The 20,903-nt window shown below is 39.1% G+C and overlaps 1 protein-coding gene across 2 annotated transcripts in view; it reads left to right on the top strand.

Annotated features, from left to right (window-relative positions):
* PCNX2 (pecanex 2) overlaps window positions 1-20,903 on the top strand; it is a 151,166-nt gene that overhangs the window by 89,375 nt on the left and 40,888 nt on the right. For both annotated transcript variants that reach the window (XM_071431933.1, XM_071431942.1), the window contains 3 exons: window positions 2,948-3,057; window positions 7,506-7,634; window positions 20,385-20,443. In XM_071431933.1, the coding sequence (XP_071288034.1) occupies window positions 2,948-3,057; window positions 7,506-7,634; window positions 20,385-20,443 (298 nt within the window). The remainder of the gene's footprint in view (window positions 1-2,947; window positions 3,058-7,505; window positions 7,635-20,384; window positions 20,444-20,903) is intronic.

Here is a 20,903-nt window from a genome sequence, read left to right as displayed (position 1 = left end):
TCCTGTCAATACACCTGTAAAAGTCCTTTCTGTGGCCTTTTACTTTCCTCAACAGATTCAGGCCCAGATGGGCTTTGCCTCTTCTCTCTCTTTCCAATTCATTCTGTATTGTTTCTGACAATGTAAAAGAGATTAAGGTTTTCCTCTTTAGCTCATGTCTTCAGATTAGTGAAGGTTGAAATGCAGCTAGTTGTGGTTGGAATAAGAGAATAGCTCAGTCTCCCCTATTTATAAAGGCAATTTTTAGCAGCTTCAGTTTCTTTCTGTGAGAAAAGCTCTGTGAGTTCCCCTATCAGATATAGGAGGAAGCATATTGCAAATTGGATGAAACTGATAAGGAGAAACAGTTTCTTAGATCGTTCTAGAAAAATGAAAAAGAGAAAATGTAAAGCCTAGTCCTCCTTTTTAAATCTCAGGGTTGTAGTTGGTAGATGACATCACCTTTAGCAATTATAGTTAGAGATGTAAAATGCTAATGGCATATTACCCTGAAGGCATTTTGCAGAACATGCCCTGGAAGCAGGGATTTAAGAGGTAATAGAGGCACTTGACAACTCTTAATGAAAGCAGTAGCTTGAAAATCACACATTTCCAGGCTTTTAAGTGCAGTGTTGTAAGGCTTTCAAAAACCAAGAGAGGCTCACTAAAGCATTCTTGCTTCATGTTCTCGAATGGAAATGAGCTCCTTTGCCTGTCTTGTGGAAGTGTTAGCTGAGAGGAAAGTGTTGGAAGAAACAACAGCAAGTTCAAGCAGTGGGGAGTGCAGAAGCAGTAGGATTTGTTAGATACAACACGGAACCTGGGCTCCATGGGCCAACTTTTGCAAGGTGTAAATATTAAAGAACAACTGAAAATTATATATTGGAACAAAGAGCCAGAAGAGTGTCCTCCTGGATTTGGTTTCCTAGTAAATGGAAAACCTGAGTTTTATTTGAGATTTGAAAACCTTTTGGTGAATTCTGTGCTTTGAGCACAGCTAGAGTGATTTATGACTCTGTGATGTCAATCTGTAACTGGCAGAACTTTGCTGGGTTGTGCTGCAGTTTTAAATTTTTGAAGTTTCAAATGCAAGTCATTAGCTTTTTCTAGCCCTTCACTTAAATCTTTTTGCAGATAAATTTTTTCTTCCAGCTGTTCATTGTGGTGTTTCAGATAAATAAAACTGAAGTGAAACAAAGCAACCCCACAACCTGCTAAATAAGATTCAAATACATAAATGGCCATTTGAGTTTCAGTTCAGTTTTACTTGCTTACTTTAATGCTGCAGTCTGCAAGTCCCATGTAGTATTTTTGACAGAAAACAAAGTTAGCAAGATATGAGTTTCTCTAAGTAGGGGTAATCAGGCTGTGCACTGAAGGGCTGTAACAGCTTGTTTTTATTAGGGCTTTAGTGGTTTTAAATATTATATCTGTACAAAGTAAGTGTAATCTATACTTTGTGTATTGCTCCTAATTTGAGTCATGCCCAAACAAAGAAAGTGGGTGAATCACTGCTTACATCTCACCTGGAATGTTTATTAGTTGTAGCTGGAGCTAGGGTGACACTGGTTATACCGAGTCAGCAGCTGCTCTCTAATGGTTTTGTAGCACAAAGACCAAAGCAGGTCAATGCTACAAGTGATTCTTGCTTCCCTCACATGTGATATGCAGTTATTTACTGCAGTCTGTGGGGAAGCTCAGTGAAACATCCTGTAAGGGCATTGCAACTGTGGATACAGATGGCCAAGTGGGACTTTGGGGCTGGTGACTTAAGGAGTTTGTGTCTGTGCTGATGAACTCTCTCAGTCTGTATGCAAGGTGCAGGTATGGAATTGCCACGTAGAAATGAACCATGGAGGGTTTTCATTCAAAAGAATTCCTGGAGATTGTTTGGAAGAGTCAGATCAGAACCTTCCCAGATGCCTTTCTAGCAGTTTAAAAATATGCACAATATCAGTGCTTGAGAACATTCCCTGGAAGCATTTTAATGTACAGGTGTTGATACAGTTCAGTGTCTTTCAGGATGATGGCAAAATCTAGTTTTTCACTAACTCAAAAAAAAAATTACTCCAAGAAATTCAACATATATTTGCTATATGAGCATGAAATATTGCATATACTCCTGTTTCACTGTCAACTTCCCTGTGTGTTGAGCACTAATGTCTATTGATGGCCAAATCTTTCCTGACAGTTTGTCAGGAACCCACTCTGCAATAGATGAGACAAGATCTGCTTTGGCCTGATGCCAAGAGAAATGACAGAGGGGGAGAAATGTATTCCAGGGAAAAAGTACACATCATTCTTGAATCAGAAACTGTTGAAGCACCAAGCATAATTTACAGGAAGCAAAATAAATTCGTTGTGGTTTGCAGTTTGCCCTGCACAACAATAAAAGCTCATATTTATGCAACTTTTTTTATGATACAGTGGTCTTGAAACTGCAGCTACAATTCATGATTAATGCCATGCATATGCTTACATCATGTTAGCTTCTCCCATTGAGTCAAAAACTGGGAATGTTGTGTTCTTGAGAAGTAAGTCTGATTTCCATGAGCACAGCCACGTGTCACACATTGAACTTTCTCTGTTCACTGTATCCAGTTTCTCCCGGAGTCTCCTCTCCTGTATCCATCTGACTTGTGGTCATATATAATCAGTGAATATCAGAACCTGTTCTCCCACTTTCTAATTAGAGCAGACATACTTCTGAAAGGTAATCTGGGAGCTGCCTCAGTATGGTGGTCAAAAATGTACCTCATTGCAAGTTTAAATTTTGAATGAAGAATATACTTTAATGCCTTACTGAAGTAAGACCTTACTACCTAAGAAAGCTAATAATACAATATAACACCTCATGTTTATTCCAGGGTACTGTTTTTAAGTGTCTCTTTCAGATACTAGTTTTGAAATTATCTCAGTGCATAAAAAAAATGACAATGTTTTTCTTTTTTTCCTTTTTTTTTTTCAGCTGTGGGACCTACTGCAGAAGTTGCAGTTCATCATGACATACATTGCTCCCTGGCAGATTGCTTGGGGGTCATCGTTCCATGTTTTCGCTCAGCTCTTTGCAATACCTCATATCCTTTATAAATTTGTTTTTCTTTATTCTTAAGTTCTTCTTCATATATGCAATTTATTTACAGTGTTTGAATGAGATTTGAAATTCTTAGGTAATTTACTTGAAAATTTGAAAATCTTGGAACATCTGAGAAACACAGTTTTCTCTTTCTTTTTTTCTTTTTTTTTTTTTTTTTTTTTTTTGGCTGCATAGGATCCAAAACTGGGAAACTGAACTCTGACTCAACTTGGTGTGTTTATTCCCACCCAGCCCCATTCTGCAGATTACTTACTTCCCCAGTCCTCAGCACTGAGTTTTGATGCATCCAGAAAGAAATGTTGTGACAGACATATTGCAGGGCTTATGGCTGACTGAGCTCTCAAATATTAGTTTCTTTCTCACTTGTTTCTAGTTGGTATGTCAGATATAAATTCATTTCAGTGAACCAATTTCTGCTGCAACTGACCTGATTTTTTTTTTTCAATTTCAGAAGCAGCTAGATTTTTACATTTTAATGTAAATGTTTTTCATTGGGTGCTGAGGAATATTCTCCTTTTTAACCTTTCAACTCTGTTTTATGAATAACAATATAAGTTTGTCAGCACCAAAGCAATCCTTCAGAAGCAGTCTGTTTTGGTGCCTCCTCCAGGGCTAGCTCCAGGTTCAGATATGGGGAGTAAAACACAGAGTTCAGTGACCTCTAAATGACCTGTCTGTAGGATTAAAAACTGTATATTGAGTTTTTAGAACAAAAATTACTTAATTTATATTCAAATTCAGTTAGAAACTTGATTGAATACAGGAAAAAAAAAAAACCAAACAAAAAACAACCCTGAAAAACATTTTAACTGAACAAATGTAACTATGTTGACATCTAAGTCGTTACCAGATACTAACTTTTAATTTCTACCTTCCCTGCTAACCAAAGTTGTGGAAGATGAGTTGACAAAGTGGTTCTAGTTCAGACCTACTGATGAGTTCACTTTGTACTGTTTGTTAGATATATGCATTTAAGTTTTTGTCCCTTTCATCCCACAGGGCTGGGGTTTTTTCCCTTGAGCGATTTCTTCCGTCTGCTCTTTGCTGTGAAGCATAAGCAATGTTGAGTAACAATGCTTATGTTTCTAGATGGGAAGAATAAATGGAAGCCTCAGAGAGAGGGAAGTGCACAGAGAATAACTCCCAGAGGGAAAGTTTTAGATTGTCTTCTTATAGAAGGAAAGAATTATAAAAGAGTGATCTCTCCTTAGGTTATTCATAGCAAATCCTTCCAGAATTTCACAATAAAAAAAAATTTCATTTCTGTTGGGGAAGTGTATATGAATTTATTTAGCAAAACATTTAAGAACTAAGATTTCCTTTCAACAGGTTTCCCTTTGGTCACAAATATTTTCTGCAGTGGTAACTTTGCTCTTGATAAAATTACCAATTAAATTTTCAAAATGGAAAGTAGTTAAACCAGAGTTTTGTTTGTTTACAGAGTTATTGCAAAAGTGATCTAGCCTAGCTTTTTATTATTTATATTTATAGTATGCTTTGTAAATGCAAATCTGTCTTCTAAGGCAGTGCTGCAATTAAGATACTGGTTAAATGCTGAAGTTAATATTCCCACAACAGCAATAACACTGCCTCTTTGCATGGTAATTTTATTTGTTGTTATCATAACCCTGCAAACAGTAATGATGAATGCATGTTGCAGTTTACAAAGGTACTAAACCTGCCATTTCTTTACAGAGTTAATTATTTGTGGCTCTTAATTGCTTCAATCAGTTCTGCAAACAGGATGTAAATTTTTAAATTTCGAAGTGCCTGGGTGAACTTTTGCTGCAGAGCTCAGGGATATGAGTAGTTCAACATACTTTAATGCCTTGGAGTGCAGCATGAAGGGCAACATGTGTGGAGCTTTGCCTGGTGGAGGTTGTAGAGTCTCCACCATTAGAAATCTTTGGGATTTTAAGTGAATGTCTATCAGGAGTCATATAGGTTTAGCTGATCCTGCTTGTGGCTGCTAGATGGAATAGGTGACCCTTCAAAGTCCCTCTTAATCCTAAAATACCAGGAACAGGAATGGGCTTCAGACTTGAGGATAGATCTGCAACTTCCCTTCCTAGCATTTAAGTGGGTAAGATGAGGTTATGCATCTATAAATATCAGTATGCTGAGAAAGTCAGTGTAGTTTGTGGTTCAAAGGCAGATTTAACCTAAAAAGGGAACAGTGAAATTTGAGGGGAAGAAAAAGAGTTTGTAGTTGAGGTTATCCTGTTTAGGAGAGTTTCTGCTTTGGTTGTTTCAGGGTTACAGCTCTAACATCAGAAAGCAGAGCCCTGTGACAGTCAGTTTTCCCATCCTCTAAGTGGTTGTGTGCCTGGAAGGGACTTGTAGTAATTGCAAGTAAAAATGTGGATTTTGAGAAACAGAGGACTTGAGCTGGCCTTACTACATAGTTTTGTGTTACGAGAAGAGGATGGAAGATTTTCAAGATGTCAGTCTTTCACTTACTTGTTTTGAAGCTGGTTTGAATTTAAACAGATTTTTAAATTGCAAGAATTAATCCTCAAAGGCAATGTTTTATTTAATGCTGAAGAGTTTTTGGCTTTGGGGTTTTTGATCTCAAAATTTGATTTTGGCCATGCTAGAAAGAAAATCCATTATTCACACAGAAACAAGTTCTGCTTCTAGACAATGTAGCCTGACAAAGAAACCTCGCTTGGGTCAGGTTAAAGGTCAGTGTAAGAAAGTATGCCTGTAAGTTTTTGACACTTCTTTTTTATTTAGACATAATTAAAGCATTGGTATTTAAAGTAAATAAATAATGGCATAATACAGACAAATTGGATGTCCTCAAATAAAAATACCCCTGTGACAGATAATTGCCCACTGCACTCGTTACATATGTGTAAGAGTCAGGTGCTGTCGCTTGCTGTCTTCTACTGTCCATTTAGTAGAGCATTATGTCTCCTGATAAAAAACCCCCATTGCTTCTGATTATGTCTAAGACACAAACAGTTCACAGGTGTGCGAAATGTCTCAGCTCATGATGTTGGCAATTTTTAAATCAATCATTACATTAGTACAAACTTTAAAAAACTTGGTTTGCTGCCCTTATCTGTTCTCTTTGTTCTCTCTTCCTCTCTTCAGCTCCCATGCCTCCTTCCCTTATCTGACACTTGTAAATACTTGTTCATCTTTCACAGCCAGTGCTTGGTTATGACTGCACTGTAATGTGACAGTTGAACTTTTCTGATGCACTTGCTTTTTGCTCTGTGCTACTTTTTAAAACTTTAGACTCTCAGGGCAGCTCATTTTTCAATCTCTCTAATGCACAAAGACACTGTTCCAGATCACTGTCTTTAATAAGTTTGAGACATGTGAAATGTATTTTTTGGCAAATATTTGTTTCTAGATTTTGCAAATGGCTTTTAAAGCCTGGCTAACTAGCAGTTTTATGGAAATGCCGTACCAAGAATGATGCTACTTTTGTTTAAGTGGGCTTTTTGTGAAGTCTCAGGGATTGTGGGACACAAGTATTTTGCTATAAGAGGGTAAGCTAAAAAACTCTGGTTATTGGGTGATTTTACCTGAAATTTAGCTTGAGATGTGCTTGATCACTGTCCATTGATAGTGGTTCCTTTAGTTTATGGCTTCTTTACTTTGCACCTCCCTCCCAAGAGAGGTGTAAGGAACAACAGCTGATGTCTTATGCCAGTTTGAAAGTATTTTCCTAAAATTTCATGGATGTGGTATGAATTAATGAAGAATTTAAGCCTAACATTTTATTTGGTTGCATTTATTTATGTTCCTTTAAACTTGCATCTTTTTCAGTATCCTTATCCATCTCCTAACTTGCTTTCCAGCAGCCTGAAATATGACTTTGCATTTGAAGTAAGCTATGGATTCAGGCATTCATTATGATGTTTATGTGTGATACTTACTACTCCCCTGTCCTTACCTTCTCATTTCTTATATGTTTCAAAAAGTATGAAATGCTGAACATTTTTTAGCTTTTGGCCAGCATGGAATAGTAAATTCTCAGTAAGAATCAATGTGAAAACATGACTTTGAACCAGCAGTTTGGATCATAGAGGCATAGTTTTTCCACATACAGAGTCATTCCAAAACAAGCAGAAGCCCACAGAATGGAACACTGGACACAGTGAAAGCAAGACTCCAGTGTGGAGAACAAATAATTTCCAAGAGATTGGTTTTCTCCTCATGTGTGTGTGTTTTAAACTCTGTGTCAGACTCTGGAAAGGCACTTTTATGTTACAGAAGGTAGCTTAGGTAGCTGAAAAAGGGTGTTTGCTGCACTGCCTATGCCTAGCATCTGTCCTCAGGCAGGGATTAGGCAGGGTCACCCCAATAATAAAACTGTAGCACTGAAGAGCCACTGACTACGTGCTGGTAATGGCTGATTTGACACTGCCTGCCTTCCTCCCTTTCCATGTTACCTTAACTTGCAGTTTTCAGACTCTGCTATGCTTTTTTTTCAAACTCTGGCCGCTTCAGTCTTTTCTACACCACTCAGTCCATTTCTGGGCAGTGTCATCTTCATCGCATCGTACGCACGACCAGTCAAGTTCTGGGAGAAAAACTACAAGTAAGACTGTTTACAAATCTCTGCCTTTGTTATTTGTAAAGGTTTTGCTCTCATTAGTTTCATCTCTGGTGGTATTTTTTGTTTCCAAAGATAATCCTTAAATTAGGGCATGAGAGGTTAATCTTTGAATCTTGTTTCTGGTGTTTTACTTTCCCATGGTTATTTGGCTAGTTCTGAAAATGTATTTAAGCAATTATCAGTGTGTTACAGATGAGGCGTCATGTTGCATTTGTTGTACAGACACACAGTAACAAAGCTGTGAAAAAGAAAAAAGCAGTAAAACTCCCAGTTGTCAGCCTTTTTTGTCTTGCCTAGCTAGTGCTAGCAAATAAATCTGTGAAGCCTTTGGCACTAGCAGTCAGACTGCATAAATACATTTTATACTAACTAGGCTGATTAAATGCTACCCTCTGGGATGCAGCAGGTAACTCTGCAGCTGCACAACTGTGATAGAAAGGGAAAATTGCATTGGCTGAGTCTGGGCTTGGCCTCACCAGTGAGAAGGGCCACACACTAACCACACCTCTTGTCCTGGTGTATCTTAGTTTGAAGAGTTTTCTTTTGTCGCATTTTGACTTGTGTCAGTGCGTGAATATGTACTCATCTATAAAGAAATTAGTCAGACAAAGCCAAGTTATATAAGGAGGCTTTGTATTCATTTCTGAATGTGATGAGATTTGTGGAAACCTTTAGAGGGGAACTGAGTTTTGTACACTGGGACTAGATCTTAACAGAATTCTCTCTCACATCTTTTTTACTGGGTCAGCAGTTTAATTCTTTCGAGGGAGTGAAGTGGAGGGCAGTTATGGAAAGGCAGGAAGCTACCACTAATCCCACAGACAGCTACCCATTTTTGGACAGAAACTTTGAACAATATTAAGTAGGAAGTGAGGATTTTAACATCTTCTGCATTTTACTTCAACCAAAACATTTTGAAGGCATGCAGTTCCCTTACTAGGCACCAGTTAGAGAACCAACCTCTGTTGAAGGCACATCACTGCCACATAGTTAGCTTAGTGTCAAGTCTAGGTTATTGTCAGGGGAAATAGAGGGGATCATTTATATTTGCTTTTGGTTTGTCTGATCCTTTAATACAAAATGAATAGGAGATACTCACAGGAAGTATCTAAAAATGGTTGATACTCAATACTTTAACAAGGGGGTGTGTGTGACTTGTTTTCATGAGTAGTGACCATCTGTGATTGCCACTAAGGGAAGCGAAGAACTTGATGCTAATAGTTTTGCAAAGCAAGGTAATTATTTTATCCATAAACTGTAAAACCTCAAGTGCAGAAAACCAAACCCTTTTAATACTTTAATCTACCACCACTTGTCCTTTCAAAATAAGCAGCAGCTACAACTTTGTCTTCAACCAGAAGGCTTATGTTATTCTCTGTAAAAAATTGTGCTTTGCTGCTGTTAGAAATTCTGCTGTATCTTCTATGATCTCATTTAAAACAAATACCTCAACCTTGCCTCCTGAAAACCTTTCAGAAGTAGAAAACAGCCTTGTAGAAGGTTCAGGTTTGTCATCAAAGGGAAATAAGTCTTTGCCTGAACCTGTGGCATCTCAGAATATGTACATGGGATGACTCCTAAACTTGTATTCATTTTGTCTCTAGTACTTCTGATTCTCCTTTGCCTTACTTCCATTTCACATGAGGAACTAAAGCTGAAACTTTGAACTTTAGCAAGTACAGAGTACCATGTTTATTAATAGAACACGGCTACTAGGCCAGTAGTGTGAGTGCTGAGCCACTGATCCATCTGTTCCTTAAAATGTTGGTTTGGTTATCCCTACCTGGTGTTTTCTGAGTGCACACACATATATCTTGTGTTTCCAGGTTGCTTTTAGTTCCACTTTTTCTGCTGGCTAAAGAGGAGTTTGAATCCTCAGGTTTCTCTGACTGAGCTTCTTCTATTCTAGATGATTCAAGCTGGAGCTGTAAGTCTTGGAGAATTAAAATGGTGTTGTTTGTTTTTTCAAGAAGCTGAAGGACTCAAGTGGGTAAAAAAAGAAAAAGAGATTCATTTTGATAGTAAGCAAACTGTGAAATTCCTAACAGGCTCTTCAAAATTCAGGGCTCATGCTGTGCCTGTTTGGGCTCTTGTGGTGTGTGCACAGAGCATGGGTGTTCTTCCCTGCAGTCAGCAGATGCTGTTTGTTTTGAGTGTGCCCTTTGGTACTCACTGCAGGCAGAGTCTACTACACCAATACATCACTGAGGTCAGGGATCCTTCAGAGGGGAAGGGAAGGATGACAAAGAAGAAGACAAAATAAGGCAATAAGGAAACATAATGAGAAAGAAGAACTCTTGTAATCACAGTTTTGCAGCTTTTGCTGCCTTTGTTGTTGAAAAGATTGGCATGTAAAATGAGAAGCTGGGCTGCTGCTCATGAGCTGGTTACCTTGTGGGAGTTCAACTATGAGAATTTTTCTCTCTCTCTGTTATTTTTGGGTTTGTGTTTTTACAAAGGAAGGTTTGCTGTGACACTGGTTTTGTCCAGCCATTGGCCTTGGTCCCGCTTCCCAGTTTGACGACTGCTCTTTTAGTCCCTATTTTCACAGCTGTTGGAATGATTAGGCTGTAGATGTCAGGGAGGGAAAAGGAAATAGCAGTAAATCTTGTTTAATGTATAGGCACTTTAAAGCATGAAGCATTTGTCCAAACACTATTGTTCAATTCCTCTGCTTTTGCTTTTTTTCTCAAATACTTTGTCACGCTGCGGCCTGACTCTGTCCTTCTCCTCCCTTCCTCTTATCTTCCTTTGTATCTTGGATATGACAATGACAGAACAGAGGAGGAAGTTTACTTTTATTCCCCAGTGGGTCTAACAGCTGGATCACACGGAGCAGCCTGTTTGTTCCCTGCTGCAGCTGTGACTTGTCCCCACAAACAGCAAACTGCCACCAGGAATCTGGAGATTTCGCTGTTTACAAGCTGCTTGTCTCTCCTGTACATTCCTGTTTCTATTCTTCTGGTTCAATGCCTATTTTTGGGTAAGGCACAGCTTGCATTTGCTTTTAAGCGCCTTGAATGAATTACAGTGCGGTGTAACTGAATTAATTAGGTGTCTCTAAAGAGGCTGTGATTAAATTGCCAGTTATCTCAGACTGGCATTACAGGATGCCTCTCTGTGTTTGGGACTATGTGAGCAAGCCTTTCTTTCCTCCATCTTTTTAAAAAGTGTATCACTGTGTTATTGTTCCAGTCATTGTGGTCTGGAAAATAACCACCTGTAGGGTTAACACAGCTGGGAATGGAGGGCAAGGAAAACCTGCCCTGCTTCACATGTAGTGCAGATGGCTTTTTCTTCTTTTTTTCCTGCCAGCTCACTTAACCTGCCCATCACAGACAGCCTGCAGGTGGAATGGGAAGAGTTTTCCCAGTGTACACATAATTCTGGTTGACCCCACATTATGCACATGTGTGGGAAAAGGAGCTGTGAAAAGTGCCTGCCTGCTCCCTCCCTTTTCCCCATAAAATAAGAGGCCTTCCACTTCCAAATGCTTATTTTTAACACATGCTGGTGCCTCTGGTTTCCCTGTGAGCCTGCTCATCTGTTACAGCTGTTAAAACCCCAGCTCCAAACACAAAATGTCATTCACCCGTAACTGTCCATGGGCCTTGTTTGGGATCTGCATGCTCAGACCTTTCAAGCTGTTCTTTTTAAGACTGGATTTCTTTTTTTCTTAGTCTTTTTCCTCCTGTCTTGTTTGATTTTCACATGTTTTTAGACTTCCATAGTAGTGATGTTTACAGAGGAACAACTGCAACAGATGTTTATAGCTCAGTAATGGTTTGGATTTTGATTTATAGTGAATAGCATAACTTAAGCATTTTTTTCCCCTGATTGACAGGAGGGAGTGTTTGCCTTATTTCATCAAATATCATCTCATATGTTATGTTCTAACTACTGTCACTGCCCTACTTAGGGTTCAAACTTACTTAGGGTTCAAGCTTCCTTGAATATTTCCAGCTACCTGGTCTGAAAGCCACATTGTTGCCTTGAGTTTTACTATTCATTGCAATTATTTTAGTTTCTTCCAAACTGATTTCTCTGCAAATTTTTGTGTTTCTCTCTGACTGCCTCTATTTCTATCCATTTTTTATGAACTGACCAGAAAGAAGCACTGCATTTCTGTTTGGTCTAAAATGAACTGAGGTTCCAGTGCCTTTGTTCACTCACTGATGAATGCTGGTCCCTTTGGAGACTGTGGTTCTTCTAAGAGAGGTCTTCACTGAGTTGGCCTCAGGGCTCCTCCAGGCTTTTATTGAGAGTTGACCTTATTTAGAGCTCTTCAAAATAGTATAAATAAATATCAGCATGCAGATAACCCTGAAATGGGTGCTTATTATTGCATAGGACTTAAAAGTCAAAAAAATAGGACCAATGAGCAGGTTTTGGCCTCAATTTTTGGGGTGTTTTCTCTGAATCAGATGGGCTTACCAATGCTATTTACAAAGCATGTAGAATTTGGTGAATTTGTAGACTTTCCAGTCTTTCTGGAAATTTCAAAGGTGCTTAGTTCTGTGAGAGCCCAGCCAGTATAGCCTATATACTACAGCCTATACTGAAGTTTGCTTAGGCCTGCCTTGGTATCCTTGAGTATAGCACTGATGTTGTACATGTCAGTCCCTGGCTGGCAGCAGTGCAAAAGCTGAAATATTAGCAAGCTGCTGCCATTTTTCCTTTGTCTCTCTTAAGATTGGCAGATTTCCCAGTAGAGGTGATTTTTTTTTTTTTGGAAAAACATGCTCCTCTCTTTAAAAAATGAGTATAAACTGGTCTTTGGGAAGTTATGCCCTGTTCTCCAGGGGCATTTGTGGCCATGGTTCTGGCACTGGTGGAGAGAATAGAGAAAACCAAAACGTTTGAAGAACAAAGAACATCTTTGTGTGTACTTCAGCCTTAGTTCTTCATGAGCTCTCTGAAATTACATGTTACTCATTAGGCTTATTCATCTGACTGTCTTCTCAAGACCCTTCCTTGTCTGCTCCCTGCTGTAGTGTGTAACCACTCTCTGTCTTGCACGCCACCAGTACTGCCCACAGACTTGTTCCTGCAGCACTTGGCAGGTCTGGGAGTCTTTAATTCCTTTCAGTGTAGAGCTTTGCAGAGTGACAAAGCCCACAGCATTCAGGTGTGGGGGGTGTTGCTTCAGGTACAGCCCCAAACTTAAAGAAGCCCTGCTGGAAACTCCCTTCTCTTCAGTGTCTTGAGCTGTGATCTCCCCTAGAGCAAGTGGCCATGAGTGCCCTTTGGCTACCTGCTGTGGCACGGAGCTGTGCACACCTCCTCTCAAACCCAACCCTCACCTCATCGCTTGACTCCACGGGTGGAGTCACACCGAGCTGGGAAAACGTGAGAAAGGATGGGCAAGGAAAACCAGGCACCTTTAATCAAGTAGGTTTGATATTAAAATAAGTGTTTTCTGAGTTGCCTGGAGTTTCACACTCAAGGGAGGCTATACAAAATTCAAAGATGTAGTTTAACTGTTTGGCAGTCTCTCTTTAACTGGTAACATCTCTTTTTCTCAAATTTTTGCCCCTGGCAGTCAATAAAACAAATTGAGGCTAATTGAATAGGAGCCATATGTGTGATAATTAATTGGGAATGTATTCTGATTCAGTGCTCTGTAGTTCCCTGCCGAGTTAAAGATGCAGTCACAACTCCAGTTCACTGAATCTTTCTAAGAGGACAGAGTAAAGACAGAAGGGAGACATCAGAAAGGGGAACCATGCTGAGATCAGGAGGAACACAAGTAGAGATCAAAACTGTAAGTGGCATAAATGAAAAGGGAAAAAGGTGGGTGGGCAGAAAGGAAAAGGCATGCAGTGAAAAATCTGAGGGGGTAACCCAACAGACATGGGTAAGCAGGAACTCAGACCTACAAAGGAGAAGAAATCATGAGCATGATAGAGGAGGACTTTTAAATATGTATTTAGAAAGGAATGCAACAACAGGATATAATAGACAATAATGGACCCCCATCAGAAATAGGGCCCATGTAATGTTTTAAGGGCATGTGTGGATGGATATACAAGGGCACTAAAGATTTATAATGCTGTTCATCTAATCATTAGCTTCCAAATTATGTAAATCCAATGAGATCAAGTTCACTCATGAAATTTCAAATCATGTCAAATATTGGAAACCCCTTGAAATGGGTTGTCTGAATTTCCATAAGAATAAGTGTTCTCAGCAAGTGTTCACCCATTCACTTGGATAATGTAGATCACGTCCTGTCTTGGATTTAACTGAATCAAACATTTAGGGGCAAGCTGAGGTTCAGAGTAATAACCCTAAGCCTTACATTCAAGGAAATGCTAATTCAAGCAACTTTTGTCAAAATGTGAAAGCTGGTAAAGCTGAGATGCAGGAGGAGATGTTCAGCAAGTGTAACCTTTCTAACTGAGGTGAAGCGTTGTGCCCAGGCAGTGGCAGGGAGCAGTTCATGCTGCAGCATGCTTGGGTCTCGGTTGTCTCCTGGTACACAAAGGTATGCACTGGACTTTCATTGCCTTGGGGCTTGTAAGAGCAAAATGTAAACCATCTCCTCTTTCTGAGATAGTGCAAAATGCAGAATTGTGTCACCACTGCTACTGAGAATTGCCTCTGAAACGTTGTGCTAGTTGGGAATAGGTAAATACGGGATGAAAGCTAGTGGGATTTTGTTTTTTCTTTTAAAGTCCTTTGACTAGCAGTGTATGCTCTCAAAATATCAGAGATGTTTTCAGTCTGAAAAGTACTGTAGAGGATACCAAGATGAATTCCGTAAATTATTAACATTCCCAACAGTTCTTGCAGTAAAAAAAACCCCAGAGGTATTGAAAGTTATCCCTCTTTTAGATTGAATTTTACAACTGCACAGTAGCAGTAAGACTTTTGTTGTTCTTCAGCATAGTGTCACTGATGCTGCATTTGCATGTTTGCAGCACTGGAATGGCTTGATTAGCTTCTGTTTTGCCTTCTTGCATCTTTTGGTGAGAAACACGGATATGGAAAACCCTGTAGTGAACTAAACTAGTATTTATGATACAGGCTTTCTTTGGAAGACCAGTCTTTGTCTAAGTCTTGTATTTCCTCATACTTTCTTGCCATCTATTCTTTCTAATTTCATTATTAATCAGTCACATTGAGTCTGAAAGTGAGAAAAATATCTGAAATATATGCCATTTTAATATTGCACACTGAAAGAGCATGAAAACACTGTTATCAGCAATAAAAAATATCAAGAATGAATTCTGATATACCTTGTTATCCTTTCTGCCTTTTATGATGTTTAAACAATGTTTCTCTCTTTGTGTGGAGTAAAGGAGAAAAACATCTTGGCCTCATTTGCTCAAGCAGCTCCCAACATTTGTTTTTTTTTTTTTTTTTTCCCCCTTGTCTGTTCTCACTCTCTCTGGTGAAAACTTCACCAGGATATTTCTCATCACCTCTTTTCTACTCTCCAGCTCCTTGCAGTTTCTCAGGCTTTTGCTGCTTCACTCCTAGGCCCATGAGTGCAGAGCCCAAGTGGATCAGTCCTGTGGAGCTCTTTGCCCAGGGATGGGCTCAGTGTAGTACCTTTCCTATAAAGTTTGTGTTGGCTCATGATGGGAACAACAGATGAATGACACCCATATGTACTATTTCAGATACCTGTGTTTGTGTAATGTCATGAACACATTTGCTTTTAAATTAAAAGCACTTCTTTCAGCTGCAGACAGCCAGGTCCAGCTATGAAGGAGAGTCCTGGGTTAAACTCCATCCTTAGAGGAATGTTAGGATCCTGACCTTTTTTACATCCTCAAGAGTGCATACAAAAAAACTCTGCACAGTTGCATTATCTTTTCACTTACAAAGCTTATTCTATTGCATAGCAAAAAAATAATCTGAAGATAGTAATTGAATGTCTTTTAAAATAAAAAGCACACTTAGACAGGGGGAATGAAATTAAATAAGACAAAAGCAGGAATATTGATGACATTTTAGTAAAGCATTAGTACACAGATGCTTAAATCACCTGGCTTACAAATAAGAGGTGAATTCCTCAGCTAAGCCTTTGAATGTCAGAGCACTAAGGTGGGCTGTTTAACCTATATTTGGGCACTCAGCTTTTGATCTCGAGTTCACACCTCACATTTTCATCCCCCTTTCTGTAGAAGTACAGAATCTTCCAGACAGGTGTTGGAATGTGCCAAATAAACTGAGTGATCTCAGCAGATGACTCTGGTTTTAACACCCACTTAAACAACAAAACCAAACCAAAACATCAGAAAACATTAAAACAAACAAACAAAAAACCCAAACAACCCAAGAAGCCTCAAAATCAGTTATAAAAACTTTTTTAAGAAAGCAAAGAAACTCTAAGAACAGGAAGACCTTTCTGTGTTTTAAAAGGATGCTTCAACAGAGCTCTCTTTAACAACTGGGACTGTTCATACCTTAGCCCTCCCCTGGTTTCCTAGCGTGCAATCAAAGCCCCTTTTTATTGTTGTTATATTTATTGTTGTTAGATGAAACAATGGCCCAGTCAGGGAAGGAGAGAAGGAAGAAAGCATAAAAATAAAAATCAGAGTGAGTGATCAGGAAGGAAAAATTGTGTTCATTTTTAAGAGATCCCTATTTCTTAATGTGAGTAAAACCCAAGTTTATGTTCCATGCAGCTGCCCAGAAGATTTGGGCAGAGTCATGCATGAAGGGGCTGTCAGCCCTTGCTGTTAAAACCACACTGAAATCATTCTGTCTTTAGATGAAATTGATTTAAAACGACTTCAGTATCCTTTCCCTTCCAATTAATACCATTGTTTTTACCTCTGGTGTCCTTCAAATACTGATGGGTGCCTGCTTATTCCGCCATGCTGTTCTCCTCCTGCCTCACATTGTAGACAGCTGCTACTGTGTTTTTAATGCTAAGCCTTTCTTTATAGAGCCAGCAGCATTAGGCATGCACATGAAAATACTGAAGTTTTTTTTTCCAGAATCCCATGAATAATCATAGGGCTGCAGCACGTAGTTTCTCTCTTTTAAATTTGCCTGTTAGATGTCGTTGAAGTGTGGATTAAAATTCATTGGACACAAACAAAGAAAAACTTTGGATCAACCCTAGAAAGGCATCTCTGCATCTCCCAGAGGGAAACTGCTTTTCTTTGTTTTGTTCTCTTTCAAAGTAGAGATCTTCTACACAGCAGGAATCCTGGAAATCTTGAATTTGTGTTTTGGGGGAAAACTCAGCAGCAGCAGGGCAGATAGAACAGCTGGAATTTCATTTTGATCTTCTAGAAATAATGATTTATTTAGCATCATCAAATCAGCAATGATTTATTTATTTTCCTCAATTTACCTGATTCTCAATATACTCTGTATATTCCCCAGACTTCCTTGATCCCCCTCAGCCTTTTTTCTATCTTTCTAAGGAAATATGGAAACTAAGTGTGAGAAGAAATTCTTTCCGGGCAATATGTTTGGGAGTATAGGAAGTGACCTAATTTTTTTGCAAAAGGAAGCAATAGTTTTAATGACATGAGCAGTGCTACACAAACCAGTGGGTTATCTCAGTGTCCATGTAAATGGGAAATTAAAAGAGCATGAGATAGATATTTCAGGAACTAAGCAGGATGTTGACTTTGAAATTGCTGAAGACTCAGCTGAAGACAGTCCAACACAATCACTTTTTCTCGAGGGTAATTGCTGGAGGAACTCTGCTTGGTTTGCATAGAATAATGCAATTCGGGAAGAAATTCAATTACTGAGATAATTATCACATTGGATGAGTGGTAACAACCAAATATAAAGTAAGAGGCCACTGGAGGAAAGCCCAAATCAACTACTAATCCCAAAAGTTCACAGTGAGAGGTCCTGGTTGAGAAGTAAAGGTGTTGCTGATTTGATTGTTAGGTGTAGTGGATTATAGTTTAATCCAGTGCAAATTCCCATTGCTTTCAAGAAGATACCAACACAGCTTTGCTTCCTAATAATTGTAGAAGACTTTTAAAACCCAGAATTGATTACTGGACAGCATTTATTCAACTAAGCTGAATTTCAGCACTGAAGTTTGCTTTATAAACTGTCTATATTACTTTTGGTCTTAAAAAAATGAAATAAAATTATGCCTCATAATAACTGCATAAAGATTTGAGTTCTAGTTGTGTCTGAAAAGATAAATTCTTGTCTCCTGTCCCAGGGCTTGTATTTTAGCTGCTCAAACAAAGCCTTAATGGGGCCTGGTTTTATTTTGTTTTGTTTGGGTTTTTTGTTTGTGAGAGCTGTTCTACTTCCTTCCCTTTTTCCCAGTCAGGCTGCATCATTTGAATTGTGTCCCAAAGCGCTTGTGATTTTCCCTGATTGTTTCATGCATCTTTCTGTCAAAAGAAAAAATAAGAGGGGGAGGGGAAAGAAGTAGACCCAGAGCTGCATGCTGGGCAAAAGGATTCCTGTTTATTGTAGATTAGAAGTTCCTGAAGTATTGGTTGATTTTATGGGTCTCAAAAAGCCTGCACAACAGAAATGGTAAGAAACGGGGGTAAAGAATAGTATAAACTTTTACCTTACATTACCACACTGATTTCAGAGGCACTGAAAGTTAATAAAGCATCTCATAATCTTAAAACATACACGTTTGGAAATCAGCAGTGCTTCTCTGCTGAGTATAGAAAATTGATTGAATTCCACAACTTAATGTTTATGCTTACTCTTGCATATGCAGGTGGATATATATCAGGGTGAAAGAATTCTGACAACCTTTTTAAAGTAAAATGATTCTTTATATTCTGAACTGCTTAGAAGGCACTTCCCCCCAGTGTCATTTTCTGTTGAATAGGAAATGATAATTGCAGTTGCAATGAGCTGGGCCAACCAGAAACAGGAAGATAATACCTCCAATAAAATGTTAATCTATGTAGATAATATACTAATATTAATTAAAAATAATTTTAATTAAGACTCTTATTTTTTCAATCATACTTTTTGCAAGGTAGAGAATGTGTCTTTTTAAGGAAAAAAAATCACTTGCTTTTGGTAGGAAGTAGAAATAAAGCAAATCTGCTCCTCTTCTGTCTCCCACATGGAAACCTGTGTGTAATTTTTCTGTTGGTCAGTTTTCCACAACATTTTTGGGGAGGCTGTGGGGAGTGGATGAAAAGAGTTTGTAACATGTCAGTGGCATCCTTCTCCCTGATGGATTCAGCATGAACTTACACACAAAATCCTGGAAACCACTACTGAGTCTCCGCTGTGTTTCAAAGACAACGTTGTCTTTACACCATCCCTTTCCAGTGTTATTTAAGCTGTTTGAAAACCTCCCTTAGAAGTGATCCCTCTTTGGTGCCATCTTCCTTGGGGCACATTTGCAGTTTCCACAGTGAGTAGTTCAATTCAGGCTGTGCAGGTTGACTGGCCAATTCCAGCCTGTTCAAAATCTCCTCTGGGCCCTGTGTTCCCCACACCGTGAGCCAGACCCCAGCCAGTGCCACCCAGCCATGCCAATCTCACTGCAGCTCCACCAAGGACACCATGATGGACACCCCTGGGTGTCTCCCTTGGATCCCATCCATTGCCAGAGAAAGTGGTGCTGTGGCTTTTCTCCCTGTGCTTGCAGGCTTTGGTACACAGGGCCCTTGCCACTGTCACACGTGACCAAATGCTGACTGCTGTTTGGGCCTTTTCCTGGTTTTGCTTTAATCTCATTTTCCAAGGAATCAGAGATCATATTTACATATTTGATCATTTATCATATTTGATAGATAGGTCTTCTGTTAAGGCTAGTGATTGAGGGCAAAACTTTTGAGGCAATATTTTCAATGAAGTATCCTGAAATCCTTATATACCCATGCCAGAGCACTATTTCAGGGAAATTGGTGTTTACTATAACATTTTTATTAGCTGGAGTTCCACTTTTATCCCAAGTACCCCATGGTACTTGGGAGATGCTTTGCACTTGGTGTTGAATATCCCTACTCACCATAACAATCATTCTCTTCTGTTTAATACATGCTGGCCCACATTGATTTACTCATTCCTTATTTTCTGACTTTAATGGTGTCTTTTGTTACAGTTAGTAGTAAAAGCTCAATCCAATCTACCTTTTTAGTTGCTTTCTCTTTTGTAATAATTTTTCCTGTGTTGTTTATATTCCACTGCTGCAGTGAAAATACTGAATAGGGAATGTGCCATTCATAAGGGTGACAGGGTTAGTGCCTGTATGAACTAAGGCCCTCTAATTTACCCTTTTTCAAGCAATAAGAATGACCAGGGACTCTCCTGTTGCTGCCTAGCTAAATGTGAAACTAAGTAAAGTATTTTTGTAATGTTTTTTTTTTCCATAGATGGTAAACACCCATAGAAACATTTTCACCCAAAGAAAACTCCTTTAGTTCAGCTGTTTTCCTTAAGGCTTAGAAGGAAAGAAAGTCTGATTAAATATTTTTTCTATTCACTGTTTTGGTGGCACCTGGCTGATCTATTTCTATTTCGGAGCCAGTTCAATTATTGAAGTACATAGTGTTGTATCAGATGCCAAATTCTGAATGGACTGTGCCCCACAAGAAGGAAAATTGGCAGAAGGAGTGTGCTGATAAGCTACAATATCAATAGCAGTACTGACCTGAAATAACCATATATGCCTGATGAATGGATTACTGTGAACTGCCTAATTATATCAACACAAAATGAAGAGATGTGTTAAAGGAAAAAAGTGTTTATTGTGAGAATTGTTTATTTAAAAAAAAAAAGAACTAGCTGTAAATATGTCTTTATTTCCAGCACCAAAAGATCAGACCATTCCAACACCAGACTGGCAATTCAGATCGAAAAGGATGCAGGTATGGCTTGGGAGTTCGTGTGTCTTGCTTGATTTGCAAAATGTGATGTACTTGCACTGGTGAGGCTTTGCTGGGAAAGCTGAAGAGATGCAAAGGGTTTGAATGTTGTGTGTACAAACCAGAGCATTTTAAATTTAGCAGAGCACCAGTTTGAGTCATGTGATGAGTAAATTTACTGCTCAGTTATGTGTAGCTGATCAGACAGAGAACTGCTGGGCTGCCAATTGCTTGGTTAATTATAATATTGGTGTTTGTGTGGAATATGCATCAGGCACCCTAGCTAGACTCAGAGGTCAGCTGTGGGCAGGGAAAGGTTTTGGGAAAAAAGCAGCAAGTTAGTGGTGGCCCTACCACTGAGCAGTTTGGGCTGACAGGTATCTCCTCTTGCCTGGAGAGAAACCTTTCTGAGACGGGGGAGAAGTTGGAAAACTTGCAAGAGGAAGAAGTAGGAAAGATGGTG

The sequence above is a fragment of the Agelaius tricolor genome, unplaced genomic scaffold (assembly GCF_023055355.1).
Source record: "Agelaius tricolor isolate 1412-34295 unplaced genomic scaffold, bAgeTri1.0.p SCAF_1, whole genome shotgun sequence".
Lineage (NCBI taxonomy): Eukaryota > Metazoa > Chordata > Aves > Passeriformes > Icteridae > Agelaius > Agelaius tricolor.
The sequence above is the reverse complement of the archived record's forward strand: the minus strand, read 5'-3'. Positions and strand labels throughout refer to the sequence as shown.